Source organism: Salvia miltiorrhiza, unplaced genomic scaffold (assembly GCF_028751815.1).
Source record: "Salvia miltiorrhiza cultivar Shanhuang (shh) unplaced genomic scaffold, IMPLAD_Smil_shh original_scaffold_273_2, whole genome shotgun sequence".
Taxonomy (NCBI): Eukaryota; Viridiplantae; Streptophyta; class Magnoliopsida; order Lamiales; family Lamiaceae; genus Salvia; species Salvia miltiorrhiza.
Window position 1 is genome coordinate 263467 of NW_026651515.1, and position 12671 is coordinate 276137.

A 12671-nucleotide genomic window follows, 5' to 3' on the forward strand; every position below is an offset into this window, starting at 1 on the left:
GATGTCCCATTTTTGCAATTTCTTTGCACTAGTCCTGCCCATCGGATCCACTACACTATCTCCCTTTCTTTTGCCCTTAAGTTCAGTTTTGACCGGGATGACTCAAATCTAGGCAAATTTATAAGTGACTTCAAAAGAATTATCAAGCTCAAAAGGGGTTGCAAGTGATAGATGTAGGGTTGGTCAGTTTGGCTCAGTGGGCTGAAGAAAGAATTTGCCTAAATCATTCAACACACCTAGACTATGTACACAGGGTTCGACCAAGAATCAAGGCAAGTTCTAGCATCATCCTAAATCAAGATGTCAAAATTCACACAATGAAAGAAAGAATTATTTTGGGCATAAAGTAGCTATTTTAAAAGCTCAAATCCTCACAAGGTATGCCCAATTCCCTATCCATCGTCCTCAACTACATACGGCACAAGGTTTGCATAATCTCACCCACAAAATTGCACTTTCAAATCATCACAACTGAGAAACATCGATTGTTCAGCATGCTCGACACAAAACTTTAAAAACATAAAAAGATACCGAGTCTTCCCTCCCACTCACACACTTTGCCTTAAGGCAAAGGGTGCGAGAACAAGGATTACCCGGTAAAGCAACAACAGACGTCCTGCCCCCCCCACACACACACACTTTGCTTTGGGCAAAGTGGGTGTGTAGAGGGGGTCAAGGAAAACGCAGACAGAACAAACAAACAAAACAAAAACACAAAGACGCAAACAAACAAACAGAACAAAAAACACAAACACGCAACAAAACAAACTAAAACTAACATCCTAGGGAGGGTAGAATTCAAGGGGCAGGTGCAGGTGGGTACCTGAACCCTTGATGCTTGAAGAAGTCGAGAAGGGCCTTCTGGGTCGCTGCCAGTGCTTTCTCGGTCTCCACAATCAGGGACTCGATTCTGTCCAGCTGACTCTCCTCTTCCTCCTCTGACTCTGACTCCTCCACTTTTTCCTTTCCTTTGCCCACAGCAGGGCTTTGGCCTTCGGCCACTGAAATTTCCCTCTCGTCCGGATTGATAAATTTGGGCACACCCCGATCCTTTCTGACATCCTTCTTACGGATCAGGGCTTCGATGTTCAGCTTCTCTGCCTCAATTTTGGTGTTCCCCTCTTCAATCTCAATTTCATTCACCCTGGCAAAAGCGGTGGTGAACTGAATGCAGGAAAGCCTCTGATTAGGCTTGCTGATTATGGAATCGATGTGCTAGATCAGAAAGGCTCCAAAGTTGAGCCTCACCCCGCTGTGCATTGCCCAAAGGATGTAGAGATCCTTTTTGGACATAGCATTTCCGCTGTCAATTTTGCCGAAGAAGGAGTACGAGAGAATGCGATGGCAAACCCTCAGGGCTGAGTCGCGAATCCTATGCCCTTTTACCTTCTGGGTTCTGAACTGGCCTCCATCGCCGATCTCTGCCCACATGACATCCCACTCTTGTGCAGTAAAGGTGGGGATTCCTTTCTTCGCGTCCTTGTATTCCTTCTTTTGCAGGTCTTTTAGTTCCGCCATTCCCAAGTTGAGGTTGAGTTCAATTACGGACATATCTCTGACTTCCCCCTACATGGAAAAGCTCATGCCCAAGGGTCCGCAGGCTTGGTTGATGTCCACCTGTACCGATTCAAACACCTCCCTGACCACCTCCTCGTATGTGTGCCCTGGCCACTCCAGAAACGCCTTCCAGCCAATGTTCTTGAAGTACTCTTTCACCTTGTCTACTATGTCCAAGGGTTCCAATGCGTCCATGTCTCGGATCTTGGGCACAGCGATCCCTCTCTTCACTGTCTTCTTCTTGTTCCTCGATGTTGATGCCGGCTCTCCCTTTATCATTCGAATCGGGGTCGGATTGATCACTTTCTTCCTATTCTTCGTCGGATTTTCCTCTTGCTCTTCGCTGGACTCCCCTTCCTCGCTCTGCATCACCGAACCAGAGGGTTCGTTTCTTTCGTTGGATGATCCTTCGGCCGGCGTGGCCGATTTCTCGGCCGCTGGTTTCTTTCTCTTCGGAGCAGTGGGGGTGCGCTTCTTTTTGGATGGCTCTTCCTCGCCTTCCTTCGCCTTTTCCGGTGTCGCCTTGCCTTCTCCTTTAGCTGCATGCTGGTCTCCGGCGCCGAGAGTAGGGACATCTATTTTCGCCGTTAGTTTCTCAATGGCATGTTCGTCCACCGGCGAGGGGCTCTCGGTTTGCGGTAGGGTTTTGGATGAGGGGGTAGGTGTAGTGTCCATCGGAAGTGGTTTTTGGCGTGGGTTCTTTTTCGAAGCTTTTGGTTTTGACGGTGAGGGGCTTTCTCCGGTGAGATCGATTTCTGTTCCTTGGGGTATTCCTCGGAGTTTGTTTTTGGGTCTGGTGGATACCATGGTGGCTGGGTGGTGGTTTTGTATTCGAGAGGCCGAGAAAGAGGGTGGTGATTATGGGAAGTTGGATAGTTAGGGTAGTGACGTCGTGGTAGGGGTTTTAGGGTTTTGGGGGTGTAGGGGCTGACAACTGTCGCGTGATGTGACGTGCGTCAGGCGGTTTCAGCCGCGTTTTACCCGAGAGCCCCCTTCTGCCCTGGAATCAATGCTTCTCCAATCGACTGCTCTTTGCCCATAACTGCTCCCCCTGTCTCTGCAAAACACATTCAAACTTCCGCGAAGGCGGGAAACTTAAATTCGCCCACAGCTGTGGGCATAACCGGGTACCTAGGCAAACAAAAAGAAAGCGAAACAAACTAAAAAAAATAAACTAAACGAAAATACCAGGTTACCTCCTGGCCAATGCCCTATTTATCGTCCTGGGCATGACGTGATACCTTTCAATTAATCCAAGGTGCTTGTGGCTGGGTCGAGATCCAGTTCTTCCCCAGCGTCGGGCTTATGCCCATAATAGGCTTTCAGCCTTTGTTCATTCACCTTGAACACTTTCCCAGATTTTGGATTTCCGATCTCAACAGCTCCATTTGGGAATTGGGTCTTTACCACAAATGGGCCGGTCCACTTGGTACTCAGCTTTCCTTGTGCAAATTTGAATCGTGTCTGGTACAGGAGAACCTCTTGCCCAAAGCTGAATTGCTTGTTTGTGATCAAGGCATCGTGGCTCTTTTTCATTCTTTCCTTGTAGAGAACAGCATTGTCGTATGCCTCTCTCCTGATTTCTTCGAGCTCTTGGATCTCTAGCTTCCTTGCTTGCTCTGCCTTGTCCCAATCATAGTTCACTTTATTCACTGCCCAGAAAGCCTTGTGCTCCAATTCCACCGGTAAATGACACCTCTTGCCATACACCATTCGATATGGTGACATCCCGAATGGAGTTTTGTATGCAGTTCGATATGCCCATAAGGCATCTTCCAGCTTAAGACTCTAGTCCTTCCCTGTGGGGCCAACGGTCTTTCGCAAAATCGTTTTGATAATGCGATTTGAGAGTTCAGCCTGTCCATTGGCTTGTGGGTGGTAGGCTGTTGAGACCCGATGTTGGACTCCATACTTTTTGAACAAGTTTTCGACCGAGAAATTGCAGAAGTGGGATCCTTGGTCGCTGATGATTGCTCTGGGCACACCAAACCTGTAGAAAATGTTAGTCTTCAAGAAATTCACCACTACCTTTGAGTCATTCGTCGGGGATGCTTTTGCGTCCACCCACTTGGAGACATAATCCACCAAAAGTAGGATGTACAAGTTTCCTCTTGAGCTGGGAAGGGGACCCATGAAGTCCATTCCCCAAATGTCAAAAATCTCTACGGGCATAATAGGCATCATGGGCATTTCATTCCTCCTGGTTATGTTTCCTTCTCGCTGGCATTGTGGGCAATTCTTGCAGATGGTGTAGCTGTCCTTAAAGATTGTTGGCCAATAAAAACCACACTCCAGAACCTTGGCTGCAGTCCTCTTATGGCCAAAGTGTCCCCCACACTCCTTTGAATGACAAAATTCTAGGATGCTTCTTTGCTCATCTTGTGGGATACATCTCCGAAGCACTTGGTCCCTGCATTGCTTCCACATATACGGTTCGTCCCAAATATATTCTCTGCTTTCTTTGGCCAATTTCTTCTTCTGGGCATAAGTGTATCCAGGGGGTACATATCCAGAACATAGGTAACTGCACAAATCTGCGTACCATGGATCTTCCCTTCTTCCTTGGGCATAGAACAGTTGTTCATCCGGGAACATCTCCTTGATTGGTTCCCCTTCTTCCTTCCTCACGATCCTGCTTAGATGATCGGCCACTTGGTTTTGTGCTCCAGCCTTGTCCTTTATTTCCACGTCGAATTCTTGTAGAAGTAGAACCCATCGAATCAGCCTGGGCTTAGACTCCTTCTTGGCCAGAAGGCACTTCAGAGCCGCATGATCGGTGTAAACTGTGGTCTTTCCTCCAAGCAGGTAAGACCTGAATTTTTCAAAGGCGAACACCACTGCCAACATCTCCTTCTCAGTCGTTGAATAATTGACTTGGGCTCCGTTCAGTGTCTTCGAGGCATAATAGATGACATGACTCTCCTTTCCCCGCTTATGCCCAAGAACTGGCATATCCACTGGCGTCGCACATCACCTCAAAAGGCATACCCCAGTCAGGGGGTTGTATTATGGGTGCGGAGATCAGATTGTTCTTCAAGATCTGGAAAGCCTTCTTGCATTCCTCATCAAAATTCCATTCCACTTCGTTTTGTAGCAACCTTGTCATAGGTTGGGCAATCTTTGCAAAGTCTTTCACAAACCTCCTGTAAAATCCAGCATGCCCAAGGAATCCTCGTAACTGCTTGATGTTAGTTGGGTATGGTAGCTTGGCAATGATTTCAATTTTTGCTTTGTCCACTTCTATTCCTCTGCCTGAGATCACATGTCCGAGCACAATCCCTTCTTTGACCATAAAGTGGCACTTCTCATAGTTCAACACCAAACTCTTGTCAACGCACCTTTTTAGCACCTTCTCCAGATTGGCTAGGCATGAGTCGAAGGTTTGCCCATACACCGTGAAATCATCCATGAAGACTTTGATGAAATTCTCAAGGAGATCTGAGAATATGCTCATCATGCATCTTTGGAATGTGCCCGGGGCGTTGCATAGCCCAATTGGCATCCTCCGGTAGGCAAACGTCCCAAGAGGGCAAGTGAATGTCATTTTGCCCTGGTCCTTCTCCGCGACCCAAATCTGCATATAGCCCGAGTATCCATCTAGAAAGTAAAAATATTGATTCCCCGCAAGTCTTTCCAGCATCTCATCGATGAAGGGCAAAGGGAAGTGATCCTTCCGTGTCTTCTGGTTGAGCTTGCGGTAATCAATACACACCCTTCAGCCGGTTTGCAACCTTGTAGCAATCAATTCCCGGAATTCAATCTCCACCACTTCTATGCCCGACTTCTTAGGCACAACGTGTACTGGACTTACCCACCTACTATCGGATAATGGGTATATTATGCCCAAATCCAACAGTTTGAGTATCTCCTTCATCACAACTTCCTTCATGGTTGGATTTAGCTTTCTCTGGGGGTCCCGGACTGGAACAACATCTTCCTCTAGTAATATGCGGTGCATGCATACAGTAGGGCTTATGCCCTTAATGTCGGCTAGGGTCCATCCAATTGCTTCCTTGTACTTCCCCAAAGTCATCTTGACTTTGTTCTCGTCTTCGAGTGTTAACTCTGAATTGATAATTACGGGAAAAGTGTCATCCTCGCCCAAGAAGATATATTTGAGATGTTTGGGTAAAGACTTCAGCTCGAGCTTGGGTGCCCTCTGGATCGATGGAACAAGTCGGTCTTCTTCCTTCAGGGTGGGGATTTTCAGCGCCTCAGTGTGGTTGACCCCTTCGCTCCATGCATTAAGTACCTTCACCGCCTCTTGCAATTGCTCTTCTTGCAAATCCTCCTCGGTTATGCCATTCTGGATTATAATGTCATATGGCTCCTTGAATGCTGTTCTGGGCAAAACCTCTTCAACAACCTTCTCGATCATGTCGACACTTTTCACCATCTCTGTATCGGCTGGATGTTTCATGGCATTGTATATGTCGAAGGTCACCGTTTCCCCTTCAAACTGACATGTTAGCTTACCCGTATAACAATCAATGCGAGTCCTGGCAGTCTTTAGAAATGGTCTGCCCAAAAGCATGACCGGATCTCGTGCCTTTGACTTCCCCATGTCGAGAATGTAAAAGTCCGCTGGAAAGATTAGTTCCTCCACTTTGACCAGAACGTCTTCCAATATCCCCTCTGGGTAGACATTTGATCGGTCTGCCAGTTGGATCACCACTCGGGTAGGCTTCAGCGGTCCTATCTCCAGGTCCTGGTACATGGATAAGGGCATAACGTTGATGGATGCCCCTAAATCGAGCATTGCCTTCTCCACCTTCATGGTTCCTATTACACACGGGATGTAGAACATGCCAGGATCTCCACACTTTATTGGCATATCTCGTTGTAAGACTGCGCATACAGATTCGCCCACTTGAAATTTCGCATCATCCGTGTATTTGACCTTCCGAGTGCAGAGTTCTTTGAGAAATTTTGCACATCTGGGCATAGAGCGTAGCGCGACCAAAAGGGGCATATTGACCTCCACCTTCTTGAAGATTTTAACCAATTCGGTTAATTCTTCCTTCTCTTGTTCCTTGGCCATTCTGCCTGGGAAAGGGATTATGGGCTCAGTCTGGCTTGATTTCTCTTTACCCTTCCCTGTCGCCTTTCGCTTTGCCTCTTTCTCTCGGGCAAATTCTTCCTCATCTGCTGATCCCATTCCGACTTGCTCGTTGATCTCCGGCTTTTCTTTGTTTTTTTCCTTATCAACCTTTGGAAACTCATTTCCTCCTCTGAGTGTCATGGCATTCACCTTCTTCACCTCCACTTGGGATGGGAGTGCCCCTTGTTTTCTTTCAAGTCTGGCGACTGCTTGGGCAAGATGTGATAATTGGGAGTTCACATTCTGCATTCCTCCTCTCGTCTCCATTATGAACTTTTCGGTCTCTTGCTGGAACTTCACTTGTTGTTGGGCCATTTGATGCACGAGCTCTGATAGGGAGGATCCTCTTGCCTGTTGAGGTTGTTGCGAGTATTGTTATGGGTTACCCGTCTGCCCTTGGTTTGGCCCCAAAAAATTGTTGTTGCCATACCTAAGGTTCGCATGTTGCCTCCATCCTTGATTGTTGTACTGCTGCCTGTAGGGCTCAAAAGGTTTCTGGTTTTGCCCTCCGTTGTTTCCTCCTGGCTGTTGCCCAATAGCATTAAGCTCTTCATCTTCGAAAAGTTGTGGACATTCATCGATTGCATGTGAATTTGCCATGCAAAGCTGGCATGCCTTCACAGGCTTCCGAATATTGGTAATCCCTTGATTGGGTGTTCCTTGATTCGTCATAAATTTCTCGAACATGTTACAAAGCTTGTCCAATTTTTCGTCTTGGGCAGAAGGAGCCGGCACCGGAGTAGTTCTTACTATAGTCCCATCCTCATGTCTCGATTCCTCTGCCATGTCGGCTATGAGCTTGAAAGCTTCCGCTGCAGATTTGTTTAGGATCGATCCTCCACATGCAGCGTGTATACATTGCCTATCTTGCCTTCGGAGTCCTCCCACGAAATACCGAATAAGATCATGATCCGGTATTTGGTGTTGTGGGCATTTGGCCAGCATCTGCTTGAACCTTCCCCAATACTCATAGAATCTCTCCCGATCCCATTTTTATGTTGCTTATTCGAGTTCTCAAATTTTGGATCCGTGCGGCTGGGAAGTATCGCTCTAAAAACTTACTCTGCAGCTCTTGCCAGGTCCGAATGCTTCGTTCGGGCAAATCGTACAACCACTCCCTCGCTCCTTCTAATAGAGAGAACGGAAAAGTGAGGAGTCGGATGTACTCGCCAAGGGCTTAACTTGCGGTGCGCACCGTTCCACATGTCATCTCAAAGTCTTGGAGATGTCTTTGAGGGTCCTCTCCGGGCATATCACTGTATTTGGGCAAAATTTGGATAAGAGTATGCTTCAGCTCCCAATTTCCAGTGATTTCGGGTAACACTATTGCTGACGGCCTGAGATTCAGGTTGCTTGGGAACATCATGTCACGAAGGGTCCTGTTGTTGTTGTTGTCATTCTGTCCTTCCGGATTTTCTGCCATCTCTCTCTCTGCTTCTAATTGCCTTTCTCTTGCCTGTGCTTCTTGCTCCGCCCTGCGTCTGTTAGCGTTGTTCAGTCGAACAAGTCGCTCAATCTCCTCGTTGAACAAAAGGTCTTCGTTACCTGCACTCCTGGTACGACGCATACACAAACGTGAAGGCAAAACTCACACAAAAATCACAAAAGAAATTACTAGCGCTCTCAGTTCCCCGGCAACGGTGCCAATTTGACGGAGCTGTCGTTTGAGCTTCGTGCAAATAAATTTATCCTGTGCCCACAACTAGACTAGCTAGTGGTAAGTCCTGAGTCGAATCCATAGGGAACTGAGCAGTAACTTCTCCTGCAAAAGGGTTTTGTTTTCTGCAGTGTTCTGACCAAAATGTGATTATGGGCAGAACGGGTATCCAACCTAAACTGAAATAAAAAAAGAGATAAATCAAATAACAAAACAATTCTGACTTGGGTTCGAATCACTAAACATGAATTAACACTCGATCATTGGTGCAAAGATTAATCACTATATTCGCATACCAGTGGTTATAGGCATAAGAATTGTTGTGCCCCTATTGTCACTCGTCACGCACACAACAAACCCCCTGCCCAATCTATCCTTTCAGTTTATGATCCCTTGGAAGGGTCAGCTAATGGAAATCAACTACCCCGGACAACATCCACGCTCTCTGCGATGGCCTATCGCTAGTTGTGCTTCGCCCAGAATGCCTTAAGAGCTAGATAGACCCACTTGACTTTTACGCCGATATTTCACAGCAGTCACGGCTCCAACACCAGTTGTACTATTTTGGAGGTCGATGGCAACTCGACTTTGGCCCAAATTATTACTTGTGACCAAAACTCCCTAGTTAACTAGTGATCAATTAATTAACCAAGTTATTATAGCCTTATGGAATCAAACCTAGTGTATCAGGAATATGCTCATATAGTTGTTATGCTCAAATTAGACATCTCGAGTTTATTCATTCATGCTTAGATCATCTTGCCCAAATCAGAATATAAATTTAGCCAACCATAACGTAAATAACACAAGCAAAAGATGTAAAGGAAAACATACTGGAATTGAAATTACTTAAATGAAAATCGAAGTACCTACGGCCGAAAGTGTCGTGCAAAACATAAACAGAAATGTACGAGATTACGCCCACAGCCTGGGCTAGCTTCAACTCTCAAACAATGCACAACAGAACGAAATTTTAGCACCCTTTGGCTTGTGAAGCTCATCGGGTATTTATAGGAGTCATTAGGCTACGAAGGCCCAGCCCATTAAGTGTGGCCGGATCCATGCAAGCATGGAGATGCTTATCCCTTTTCAGACCTAATCTTCATGAAGATATGTTTCCTTTTGGATAAGGCGTTGGTTTGGCCTTATCGGTCTCTTTTGGATAGCTGCCGCCTTCCGCCTTTCTCGGACTCCCACTTGCAATCCTTCCTCGCCCATCTGTTGTGCCTCCGTCTTCTCTTGCATTCCTTCCTTCTCTTGCCTGCCAGCTCTCGTGCGGTACTTATGGGCATAAGGGATGGTTTTGCCTCCAAATCCCCTTTGCTTCCGGCGCATACCTCTTTCACGAGAAGTGACAGCACTATCGACCCCTAGAGTGCTCGGAGGACTCTTCTGCTCGGCTAATTCCGCTGCTCAGTTGATTCCTCTGGCAAAGCCGACTTCGCTGCTCTGGCACTTTGATTCCGCTGGCAGCTTCGATTTCTCTGGCAAAGCCGACTTCGCTGCTATGGCACTTTGAATCCTCTGGCAGCTTGATTCCTCTGGTCCTTTGAATCCTCTGGCCCTTTGAATCCTCTGGCCCTCTGAACCCGCTGGCAGCTTGATTCCTCTGGTCCTTTGAATCCTCTGGCCCTTTGAATCCTCTGGCCCTCTGAATCCTCTGGCACTCCGCTTCTCTGGCATTTTGGCCTCTTTCCCACGAGCTGGTCCCTGCCATTGAACTATGCCCTCCCAGGCGACCAAACGACACAAACACAAGGAAAAAGACTCGATCTAGACTTAAAACAAACACAAAAATAGAGCACAAACCTAGGCTCATCAGGTCAAAAGGAAGCTCGATGTTGCAAAGCCTCCACTGCCCGTTAAGGCTGGACCAGCACCGGCAGGCAGTAAGACCAGAACCAAAGGCGAACAGAGCCGGAGACAGAGAAAACCTACTGCAGCCGAGAAGGGAAAAGCTAAGGAAACGAAAGTACCATGGGAGGCAGATCCAGAGAAGACTGAAACTGTGGAAAGCTCCAATTCGGAGGACGTCGTTGCCCCTGCTAAGCCGGTAACAAGTACAATCACCTCAAGGCCGAAGGGTGTTAAGCGCAAGGGCTTGGTACGACCTAGCACCATGGAGGCGGCTATACCGAGAGACAGCCAGAGGTATGCCATTCTGCAGAATCGGGAGATAACCCCATGGTATTTTCTGATCACTGAGGTGTTGGACGACTTTGGAATAAGAGAGCGTGTAGAAGGGTATTTTAAGAACATTGGTTGGGGAAAAGTTCTGGGATGGAATGTGTTGGCATTCAAGCAAATGTCAGAGGAGTTTATGAGTACGGTAGAGTTCAAACCGAAGGGGAATTATATGATCGAAACCCCAGGTACCCTGCGTTTCCAACTGCGGGGGAAGATGTTCCCACTTTCCATCAACGATTTGAACATCCACTTGGGGGTGATTGAGGACAAGGAGGTGTACGATGATGAGTACAAGCAAGCTGAGACCATGGATCCACCCGAGTGGCGAAGTCAGATTGACCAGTACTGGTCTCAAATCTCGACAAGGGCCAAGTATGTGAAGAACATCAGCAAGTCCAACAAAATCCGTGACCCATCTCTACAGATATGCCATCGTTGGTTGGCATATAACATTTACGGTCGGATCGAGGGGTCAAATATGGTCACGCAACAAGAGCTTTTCTTGCTCTGGTGCATAGTGGAGAAGAAGAGGGTGAACTCCGAGTTCACCACGGCAATGCAGTTTCAGTATGGGGTAACCCATACCAACAAATACCTCTCCCTATGCCCGCTGGCGACCCTTCTGGCGGAGAAACTCACAAATTTCAATGTTGAGGCCCCAGATGAAACTGCTGTGGTGGAGACCAGATTCCTTGATATCGGGTGTCTTGTGCGTTGGCGGATTGTCGAGGTTGATGAGAGAGGTGGCAACCGCCTGGTCCACCCGGAGGGCAGCTCAGTTAGACCGGAATCGAAAGTTGCAAAGGAGTAGGGGGCATCTCGCCCGGTCAGTAGCGAGATTGCCGCTGACGGTCGAACTAAAGGAGATTAAGGACGAGCTGCTGATGTTGGGTGGAGAAGTGGCCACTATGAGGGACACCATGGAGAAAGGATTCAAAGCAATGAACGCTGGCTTTAAGGCAATCATGGACAGGTTGAATGCGGAGGATGAGCCCTCCGACCAAAATGACTAAGTTCTTTTCCCCTGAACTCTTAGATTAGGTTTTATTTTATCTTTTGATTTTTCAGGTTTTAGTGTCTTTAGAGTCTTGCTTGAATCGAGTCTTACTTGCACTGTTTGATGGTGATGAGAATATGCATGCTGATTTTGGTCATGGTTTGATTTGGTGGTTGAGTATGGTATGCATGATAGTAGTTGTGAGCTTACAGATAGTACCCCACCAGTGAGATCAGGGCCATATTTAGAAAAAAATTGCACATTTTTGGTGAGACTTTGCTGTACTAGGGAATCTAGATTTTGTTTAAGGACTTCTATTGCTGATAATGACTTGTGTGATTAGGGCACATTTCTTTGATTAGGGCCCCAGATTTTTCTTTGTTGATGAATGTGATAAAGTCCCTTGTTATGCCAATTTGAGCCGAACTTATTCTTTCTTGAGCCTTTCTGTTGTCATTGATTTATGCCTAATTGTTCTAATTTTAGGGGCTTGCATGTGCATATTTTAAGTTAAATCTTCTGGAAATTGGTGCGTTTTATGGTGTATTTTATGCTTTGCAGGAGATTTAGGATTTCGAGATGAAGAGTGCAAATTTTGGAGAGTTTGGGCTAAGAATTACGTTTTTGTGCATACTCTGGCACGTCAGAGAAGCGAAGCCCCGCATGCCAGAGCAGGGAAATGGGAAGCCAGAGAAATCACTAGTCAGAGGAATCACTAGTCAGAGGAATCAATAGTCAGAGAAGCGGAATTTCCAGAGCCGACATCTCCAGAGCAGAGAAGTCATTCGCCAGAGCAGCGAAATCACAAGTCAGAGGGGAGAAAAGTCATCGTAGCGAAGTCATCGCAGCGAAGTCAGAGCAGAGAAACCAATCGCCAGAGAAATGAAAAGCCCAGAGCAGAGAAATCAAAAGGCCAGAGCAGACAAGTGCGCCAGAGTGGAAGCCGTTTCTCCGGCGAGAGCCGCGAATTCGGCCAGAATGGAGATGACTTGCAGCGCGCGTCACAGCTGGAAGTTGCCTTATCTTGCACGATTCTATAGCCTTTAGAATTCTACTTTGCATGGCAACGTCCATGGTGATCTAGAGGGATTTGAAGTCTATAAATAGGGCCATACTTTTCATTGTAAAAGATCATACTTTGCCCTAGCATAAGCACAATAAATCACCCCCCC

At 47.0% G+C, this 12671-nt stretch overlaps 1 protein-coding gene across 1 annotated transcript; it reads right to left on the reverse strand.

The window, feature by feature from the left end:
• Positions 1 to 2805: 2805 nt before the first annotated feature.
• On the reverse strand, positions 2806 to 3270 carry LOC131003827 (uncharacterized). The gene has a single exon (XM_057930379.1). It carries the CDS (start codon positions 3268 to 3270, stop codon positions 2806 to 2808), a length of 465 nt encoding a protein of 154 aa, XP_057786362.1.
• Between the last annotated feature and the right edge of the window lie 9401 nt (positions 3271 to 12671).